Genomic DNA, 10,414 nt, shown 5'->3' on the forward strand with positions numbered 1-10,414 from the left:
ATAGACAAGACAATGCCATTTGGTAATAATAATAAAAAAAATTGTTAACCCTTCTAACATAAAACTTCAAGGCTGGTCTCGAGTCAATCTCATGTTAAATTTTATAATTATAATTGTGAGTTGACTTAAAGGTCAATTATTCTTCTTCTTTTTTATCTATATTAAATTGGTTTAAGTTATAGATTAGCCAACTCCCAAACTAGCCTGAGTTTTATCATTAAACTATCATAACATCATTAATTTTAATATTTTATATAAATTAAATTAAAAATATATAGTTATTTGTTTAAACAGGTATTAAAAGTAAAGTTATTTTTTTTATTTTATTATATCTTATTCACCTTTAATCAAATATAATCCAGAAATAATCATTATATTTTATATATTAATATCAATCATAATTTTATATTAAATTTTTATTCTATCTTTCTTTTATGTGTCATCTCTCGCCACAATAACCTAACGTACCTACTGGGCAGCCTAACCAAATGTATTGTGAAGCCAAATTGGACATCCATATATTTTCTGTTAAAAAAAGATCTCACGCGGATTAAAGAGGAAAAAAAACAAGAAAAGGAAGAGAAAATCTTGTTCCAGTACTGGGATGCATTTGATAATGCGAGTCATTCAATGTACTCGTGATATTTAAGTAAAATTTTGCATTTAAAATGGCGACTTTTTGACTTTTATCCACGACTTTCTTTTCGTTGATTTTTCGGGTGCATAATAATCTGGAATTTCGTCGTGGACGGGCTAAGTTATGGACACAGATCACTTAGAGACTGTTTGGTAGTTAGTTTGAATTCTGTGTTTGCTGAAATTTTAAATTTTTTTTATGCTAAAATTAAGTTTCGGTTTGTACTTTTAAATCGTTTTGATGTGATGATGTTAAAAATAATTTTTAAAAAATAAAAAGAAATCATTAACATGTATTTCGGCAATACAAAAAACTACTTGAAAAGCAACCGTTACCACACTGTACCAAACACACTCTTAATCCAGTGAGAAAGTCCGCCAAGAAGGTTCAGTACCGTTTTTAACAAATCTAAGAGACTAACAGCCTAAGTTAACGTTAAAAATAAAATCCAATTCTGGTTAAAATATATTTTATCTAATTAAATACAATATTAATTTGATGAACCGCAGCCAACATTATGGTGCAGTTCAAAGGATCACTGTCGGTTCCATATAACAACAACAACAATAAAATTATTATTTTTATTTACTTTTTTCATGAACCCTTTTATACTTAGAAAATGAGTTTTTATCTACTACTTTTTTTCATGAAACCTTTTATACTTGGAAAATGAATCCCTTGTTGTCAGAACACAGGCCTCACATTGCTGGATTCTGAACTGCTGTATCCCGTAAAACTCAAAAAAAAACCAAAAACATCTATCCTTATAGAACAAGAATACAAATCCAGAATCCAAAAGCTGCATTAAAAACTCCAAGGAACTTGAGATTGCATTGCTTCATTTTAAGCTACAATATCATTGAAAATGCTCTAACAAAGCAGTGAGATATAAACTTACTTTCTGTGAATTGTTTTTCATGGAAAAGGATGAGCATAAGCTTAGCTCATCTCCTCTAATAGAACCCTGACAAAAAACTTGAAATGCATCAACAATCTAATTAGATGGAATAGTACCATTTCAAAACGTAATCCGAAATACATGTAATGAACCTTCTGAATGCTCAACCACTGGCCCCCATTTTCCAGGACACAGCAAAGTTTTTGCCAACAGGAATTTCTAAACCATCAACTTCTACCATCATACTCTTCTTCTTTTCATCACCAACTTCTAGGTTCGTAATATATTTCTGCTCTAATGAGCTTAACTCGATGTTTGAAGCACCAGTCACTGGCTTCCCATCAACCTCCAGGGAAGATGGTGCTCCGCTTCCATCCAATCCCAACACTGTTACCTTGACAATTTTCCAACCCTTGTCTAAAGCAAACTTGCTCTCCTGAACTTCTGACCACAATTTTACAGTTCCTTCACTTACAGTTGCATAGAAATCTACATATGTTGCAGATCCGCTTCCCAGTTTCATTTCTTGGAGCTCATCGTCATCAAGGAAAAGTTTCCCTGCGGCTTTTCCATCAGTAGCGCCTGCAGGGAAGGCGACTAAAAGCGTAAAAGGTGTCATTCTGGCTTCCTTAGAAATTAACCCACCCTGTTGCATGGGTAGGATTGAGTTTTGATACAAATGCACATTAACTACATGCAAGGGTGCATCAAGAGTAACGTACTGCCCCCCTCCTGATGTAATGCTCTGTGTCATATCGAACATGTTGTACCAACTACCAGGAGGAAAGAGTGCTTTAACCTGTGATTTTCCTTGCTCAAGCACCGGAGATATCATGAGGCTACTTCCAAGCAAAAACTGAGTGCTCAACCCGTAACATTCAGTGTAATCTGGGAATGAGAAGAAAAGTGGTCTGGCGATTGGGGCCCCGGTGGTATGAGCCTCGTAATTCAGTGTGTACAGATAAGGAAGAATCTTATACCTCATGCCAAGTGCATTTCTAGCGGATTTGGCTACTGAGTCCCATTGATAAAGCTCCTGCCTTGGGGAATAATAGTTCGCATGATCCCTGGAGAAGGGATAGAAAGCACCCACCTCGATCCACCTGTTGCAAAGCTCTTCTGTGGGTGCAGGATAAAAGCCACATATATCTGATCCAACCATCGGTACCCCAAAAATACCAAAATTTATCATAGTAGATATAGAATATTTCAAATCCTCCCAAGTGCCTTTGTTATCACCGGTCCAGTGAGCAGCATATTTGCCTGATCCAACATAAGTGGAGCGTGACAATATAAATGGCCTCTTGCCTTCAAGGCCTTGAAGGGCCTTGTGGGTAGCAATGGCTTGAGAGAATCCATATATGCTATGAGCATCATACTCCAAAACACCATTGTAGTGAACTGCACTGGTTGCTATGGTTTTGTACCCTATTGGAACCTGCAATCCTGAAGCATTTATCTTGTAAGGCGGATCATCCCATCTTGTTTCTGTTATGTTTTTGCAATCCAAGCAACAGTCCCAACCTGGTCCAGTTCCACTTGGACACTGCTTGTCCTTCGGGATTTTGCACAGTCCCGAACAAAAATTTGAAGCTTCATTCATGTCAATCCAAAGACCATTGACAGGGACGAGTTCATGGAATCGACGAATTTCATCACCCCACCATTCAACAGTTTTTGGATTGAGAAAGTCAGGAAAGTTAACAGCTCCAGGCCAAACTTGAGCTAGGTAGGGCTCACCCTGATACTTGATAAACACATCATTGGCAATGCCTCTTTGGTACACACCATAACTGGAATTAACACCAATTCCAGGATCAATAAGGACAATATACTTCATCCCAATGCTATGTATTTTTTCTAGGAATGCGAGGAGCTTTGGGCGAGGATAGTTATTGGGGTTGAGGGTAAAGTCCTTGTGGCCATCCATGTGATCATCATCGTTCCAGATGACGTCAAGCGGGATTTGAGCCTTTTTGTAGTTCTCGACAACATCTTCAACCACAGACAGGTTATGGTAACCCCATCTACACTGGTGGAAACCTGTTAACATCAGAATCACATGATTAGCAGAATGATGTTTCCCAGCGTTTAGAATGTGATTCTTTGGTTAGATTCATAACAACCGAAAAAAATATTGAATTGAATTTGAAGTTTTCAATAGCTAAAAATTCCATGATAAATAAATCAGGAAGCACTAGGATCTATGCTTGAATGGATGATATACTTACATTCTGTCTTGTAATTCGCAGAAACAGAGAAAAAGCCACAATTATTAAACTTGGCTCGGAAGCAGACCCAGACCCAACCGACCATCAAGATGTTAAAGAAAAGTCAATCAGATTGGACTGGAAAACCTGATTTGATTATCTTTTTTATTTTATTTTGCAATGAAACATAGTTTGTTTTTTTAAAAAAAAAACTTGTTTTGATTGACATGGTAACTCACCTAACCTATGATCTGAGCCTTTGGCTGAATTATGAGTCAGGCCTGATTTAATTACCATGAAAATAGTTTGAAGATATAGCTACTTGAGCCACAACATTACTGTAGTTCATGAAATAAAGACAAACAAACTGACACCTAAAGCTTTTTCAATCGTGTTCATTAAACTCCTTCAAGAAATTTTCTTATCTGTTCTTTAACTACAATATACTTTAAAATAAGTTGTTTACATCATGAATCAAATTCAGCAGCTCAAATATGATATATGTATCCTGCTCAAATTCAACTACAGGTATACTAATAGTTCTTCTTATCAAATCTCCATTGTCTTGTCAAGAACCATTTTAAGCTAAAAAGTGGCCCAAGTAATTATAAGCAAACAAGAAGCCGCAGAATCACATTAAAGATACAACAAAAGGAAAATTTCAGATTTTCTCCTACAATTTTTATGTTCCCTAGCAATTTCTCCTAGATAGCTATAGCATGCCTGTCTTATGTTTCGATGGTTCAGCTACCGACATGAGAATCTTCATAATGCCGTGGGAAAAACAACAGAACAATATTATACATTCCCCGCCACCTAAGGGCAATCATGTGGGACACCCGCATATAATTATCACAGCAATGCGAAAAGATTGGAGATTGAATGGAAGTTTTCCACTTCATGTAGGAAGGACAAGTTTCTGGAGGACCGCATGCTCTGCAAGGAGGATTGGATGGTAGTGCCTTCTGGGGTCCAGTGGTCTCTTTGCAGAAAAGATTAGAAAAAAAAAGGTCTAGGATTTTTGGCTTGCAAAGTTGAGCTAGAAAGAAGAAAATTTCAAACGCGGGATACGGAATTAAGACCACTCTTTCTTTATCTTTATCTGTAGCGTGGATAATGGACTCGAGGTCGACACCCCGATCACATGACCCGTATTAGATTTGTAGGAAATACGGATCTAAAGCCATGATGAACCATATAGATCACCCGACATCCAAGACCCAAATGGATTTCCATTTGGGTTTGGGTCCAATGCTCCCATGAAACCTCGCCTTAATTATCCCCTTTACGTGTTCTCTAGAAATTGGTCATGCTATCTTATAAAAAAGTACATAAATCACAAAACCCAAAATAAAGCAGCTTTTGAGTGGCCCTTTGTCACTTTTAAGCTTTTTCTTTAGTAAAACTACAAATAACAAGCACATTAATCATTTTATCCTTGTATAAGCACCCACGCGAATTCAAGCTTAGTATAAAAATTTTAAATATTCTCAACAACCTTATCAGTGGATCAATAGTGAAAATATCATTTTAATTACAGATTAATATATATATATATATATATATATATATATGTAGACTTAAAAGTTGTTTCCAGTGAATTACGAAATAGTTTCGATAGGTGAAAGCATTTAGAATCACAATGAAGTAAAGTATATGATGGACCAACCCCACCTAACCCAAAAAAATAAAACAAAAGAGCAATAACACCCCTGTCATGCAATAGCACGAGTGTCCATCTCTTAAGCAGCCATTAGACATCACATCGTCGATCAAACTTTGCCCACATGCCACGCCAACCAGCCGTTCCTAATTGTCTAGACATCTCAATCATCCTCCTTCGGTGATTTGACCAAAGAGATTGACACTGTTATTAATTAATTAAACTAAGAGCATGTTTACACAAAACATGGTCACTGTAAGATCTTTCAATCAATGATATGATTATAATATCTTTAACTTGTGGTATCATGACTAGACAAAAAGAGCCAGAAACGAAATGTATTTGACTGCCACTTGCTGTGAACGGTGGTGTTGCTTTCCTTAAAGTTCTCACCGGGCACCGATATTATAATGTTGGTATTCTAGACTTCCCACTGTGAATATTAGTGTTATCACACTACTGGGTAGGTAAATTCCATTATAATGTCAAAAAAATCCCATTCACGAGACGGAACAAATCGAATCAAGCACAATCATTAGACCTCAAACACAAAGTGAGGGGGTACCACTGTTATGTGGCAGACAGCATTAAAGGGCATGTTTATCTTCTAATTAATCACCTACGCCTTATTATATCAATAAAACAAAAAAAGAAAAAACATAAACAAGCAGGTGATGAGAAAATGCAATGAAACTAAAGGGGAAAATAGTGAAGAATAGGATCATACCAAAAGCCCAGTAAGGCATTGCAGCTGGTCTGCCAATCAACGAGGTATACTGATCGACAACAGCAAGAGGAGAGGGCCCAGAAAAGAAGTAGAAGTCAAGAACACCCCCAATAATCTTGTACGTCAAAGAAGTCCCTCTGTAGAACACATCCATGCCATTGCTATTCAACAACAGCACAGCATGAGCGGAAGCCTGACCCTTGACGTTCCTAAGATCCATGTACACCGGATGGGACCCATACAAATCAGCATTCAGATTAATGGCTGAGATATCAGTTGTATAGAGAGTGTATGGATCCCCAGGGAATAGCTTAATACCGTGTGGCTGTGTGTTCTCTCCAAGACCATACAATGAAGCATCATTTGGCAGCTGTGTCGATATCTCCAAGTACTGGTCTTTAAACACCATTACACCATATGAGCTTGACCCGTCAGAGCTTGAATTGAAAAGGGTCTGCCCATTTGATTTTCTCTTTACAGAAAAACTAAAAGGGTCTGGTATGTAGTTAAAAATTAGCTCAGCGCCTGAGTATTCTTGAACCGTTGTGATTAGGTTCTTTCTTGATCTCCCTGTTGTTTGCTTCATTGCTGGTGCTTGCTCTCTTGGTAAGAGATTGTACGGCACTTCCCATCTCTGCTTGTCTGCATCAGTAATATGGACCCTTAAACGATCTTGTGTTTCATGCCTGTACAAGTTTAATAATGTTATTCGTTAATTTAGAGTTAGGTGCAGTGAGGGTCATGGACGTGACAAACATGCAAGTGATAGTAAAGGAGCTTACTTGACATAGAGCTGCAAGCGGGGGATATCAGGACCGTAGATGTTGTTCCTTTCCTTGACCTGGAGGAGGCCAACAATGCCTCCATCAGGGGTTTCTTTAAGGGAGATGAGACGGTAGCCATTGCCAATTTTGGTGGGTGTAGAAGATGAGTTTACTAGATGGAAACATATGAGCGAAAGGAGAAGATAATTAAAGAAAGACAGAGAAAGGAAAGAACTAGCAGAAGAAAACATTGTAACTAAACTGACTGGTGGTGGTGTGAGTAGCGGGTAGAAGGCTCTTTTTAAGGACCTATTTGAGAGACTGTTTAGTGTTCAGAGACCATGAAAAGTGAGGGAAGAGCGTTCAGCACCAACATGCGAGGCAGGACCATGGACTGTGATTCGAGGCATGAGGCCATCACTGCCATGTGACGATGATGAAGGTCCGTGGGCCATTGTACTCTTAAATTGAAAGTCACATTTTTTTCTCCGTAAATTTTGGCCCCATTTGGTTTCGACTGTGGTAACTAGCTTCGGCCTGTTTGGGATAATTATTACAAATTATGATTGTAAGCAGCAACAGCTGTGTTTTAAGAAAAATCAAGAATACACACGGGTCGATCTATCATTGAGACTCACGTAACATCTCGCGTTAAAATCATGATTCTGTGATTTCTTGATATTTTTTATTGTTATTATTTACCATTTTTCAAGAAATAATATACCAACACGTATGATTAGAAGATAAGATAAGACCTCTATGTAGATAGGATACATTTATTTAATTAAAAAAACCAGTTTAATCAGCAATTAGATCTCGTGGCGTTGGGTTTGGACTGGGACGGAGCATCCAAATTGGACAAGAAACACTGGTTCCAATTAGAGCAAATGTCGGGTTTTTTAGTAGCGGTATTAAATTGTAGCTTTCAAGGTTGCTGAAAGGGTGGGGTGTGGACGGCTGAGGGTTATGAAACTGCGTTAATGTTTTATTTTTTTATATTTTTAAAAAAATTATTTTTGATATTAACATATTAAAATAATATGAAAATATTAAAAAAAATATTAGTTTAAAATAAAATAAAAAATATTTAAATTTTAAAAAATATACTTTTAAAACATAAAAATAATCATGCCCGGATAAAATGTTTCATACAATTGACATGCAATACAAACAATTTTACTCTCTGACCGACTTCCTCTTGTTAAGTGTGGAAGTAAATAGAATTCAATCCAAATATTTCAGCTAGGTCGACATGTCCATTATCAATTTTTGTAGCTTCTTAAATTAAACAACAAAACGAAACGGAAATGAGACAGACTATAAGGCTGACAAGACTGACAATATTATACCGCCTCGTGACCGTTCATAGATACTGTCACTCTCTCCATCACTCTTCCTTTTCTATATTATCGGCATAGAAAAGGCAGGGGCGGAGGCGGGGGTCAGAATTTTTTTTCCTTATAAATTTTAACTTTAAAATTAATAAATTTAAACTTTTGTTCCCTTGCTAATTTTTATTTTTTTTAATTTGGCCCCCGAAACCTAGCTACCCCTAAAAAGGCCTCTCATTTAACTGTATCAGTATTTCATGGAGATTCGCTTTGGATGCTTGCTTTTGAATCACTCATTTTCATAAGCTACAAGTACGGGCAGTAAAAATATCTGTAGTATAACGGGTTAGATTTTAAGTTTTTATATATTATTGTTAATTTTCAAGGATTGTGAGATTAATTAACATAAAAATAAATATCACATTCATCTAAAAATATCTGAGAAAAATATCAAATCAAGCAGTGTATCACCAGCAAAACTGACAGGAATACAGCTTCAGCAAGTAAATCGTATACTTGTATGCAAGCGCGTCACACGCACATAGTTACCGTTGAATAAGTGCGAGAGAGGGAAGATTTTGGCTATGGCTAGATCTGAGCTGTAAGTAACCTTTTGGTACAACTGCGATTTTTAGATTTAGCCCGTTCGGCTAGCAGGGCCCATATAACATGGAGGATAGAGTAGAATGCATTTGCCTAGAGCAAAATGACCGTGTAACTAGTCAATTGGCCGTGTTCTGCACCTGAACTAATTTTTTTAAAAAATGTAAAAGAAAAAAAAAAAACATTAAGAATGTGGCAATTTTTTCCATGCTATGACACTTGTACAGGAAGATAAGTTTTGAAATTCTTTGACTTAGATTATTACCTGTCATGAATTTCCAATAAAATTTAATAATAGCTAACTCAATATAAATTAGTTTATTTAAAAAGCATAAATAAAATATTGATGACACAGATCAACTAATAAAAATAAATAAAAATAATTTTTTAAAACAGTTTCAAGACAAGAATATATTAGATGACAGTCACATGCAATTTAATTTCATGAACTTAGCTAAATTTAATAAATTTTAAAAAAAAAATTAAAAGAAGGTGCAATTAAAAAAAAAAGAGATGAATAAAAATAGAATAAATAAAAATACAAAAAATTAGAGGCAAAATAAAAATAAAAATAACTTTAATGGCTGATATGAAAAGTGTACAGGGCTAGACAAGAATTTCCAGTTGGAAAGAAAAAAAAAAAAAAATGAAGAAAAGGATAGTAAAGTTATTTTTCCATGTAAAAATATAATAAAGTTAAAAATAATTCTGAATAATTTTCAAATGATAAATGAACAAAAATAATAAAAAAAACTAGAGTTTTTTCAAAAGAGAATTTATAATTTCACTGTTACAGAGTAGAAAGTGTGTGTTTACATATATAATAATTTTAGCGAGTATTTGAGATTGTGGTTTTGGTTATTTTTAAAAGTGTTTTTTATTTAAAAAAATATTAAATAATATTTTTTTTTATTTTTAAAAAATTATTTTTAACATTCAATATATTAATTTGATCTATTTACAAATATCAAAAATATATTAAATTTTTTTAAAAATAAAATTTTTAAAAGTATTTTTAAAACAGAAAAAGAAACCGGGCTTAAAAGCCCTTTCTCTTTAATTAATGCAAAGGATTTGGAATATATCGATGTCATGTCAGCCAGGGCGAGCCGTATTTCACAATTTCTGAATTGTCCAGTCAGCCTTGGCCCTTGAGGTACGAGAGGAGAAGAAAGCTGAAATCTGGCTTCAAGAGCGCATTATTGATTGTTTATGCACTATGCCTGTGCTCATGTTTAACTGCACTTGGGCGATTGTCCATGTAATGCTTCAGGTAATTAAACTTGATCCCCGCTAGCGTATTAGATTCTAATTTATTGCTCTCCTCCTTGTTGTTTCCGTGAAGTATCAATTATTTTGCTTTAATCATCCCTTGAAATTCTCTCTCAAGAGGAAGATGATTTTTTTAATATTAAAATAATAATATATTAAATTGAGATCCAATATAGCCAAAAAATTTAATAGTGTTCAAAGGAAAAAACCATATTCATTAAAATTCTCTCAAAAAGATGAGTTCATAAATGATACAAAGATCCTCTTTTTTATGTCTGGATTATGGCAAACTGACAGCTACACTGCTTT

At 35.2% G+C, this 10,414-nt stretch overlaps 1 protein-coding gene across 1 annotated transcript; it reads right to left on the reverse strand.

The window, feature by feature from the left end:
- Positions 1-1,421: 1,421 nt before the first annotated feature.
- LOC118048034 (alpha-xylosidase 1) lies at positions 1,422-7,409 on the reverse strand. The gene is made up of 3 exons (XM_035057546.2): positions 6,918-7,409; positions 6,136-6,821; positions 1,422-3,578 (listed from the first exon to the last, which is right to left on the reverse strand). Exons 1-3 carry the CDS (start codon positions 7,148-7,150, stop codon positions 1,699-1,701), a joined length of 2,799 nt encoding a protein of 932 aa, XP_034913437.1. The 5' UTR covers positions 7,151-7,409; the 3' UTR covers positions 1,422-1,698.
- Between the last annotated feature and the right edge of the window lie 3,005 nt (positions 7,410-10,414).

Source organism: Populus alba, chromosome 10 (genome assembly GCF_005239225.2).
Source record: "Populus alba chromosome 10, ASM523922v2, whole genome shotgun sequence".
NCBI lineage: Eukaryota > Viridiplantae > Streptophyta > Magnoliopsida > Malpighiales > Salicaceae > Populus > Populus alba.

Coding starts and splice junctions, on each gene's coding strand:
- LOC118048034 (XM_035057546.2), bottom strand. CDS start 7,150: ATGTTTTCTTCTGCTAGTTCTTTCCTTTCTCTGTCTTTCTTTAATTAT. Junction 6,822..6,917: donor CGCTTGCAGCTCTATGTCAA/GTAAGCTCCTTT, acceptor AAACTTGTACAG/GCATGAAACACAAGATCGTT. Junction 3,579..6,135: donor AATGCCTTACTGGGCTTTTG/GTATGATCCTAT, acceptor TGATGTTAACAG/GTTTCCACCAGTGTAGATGG.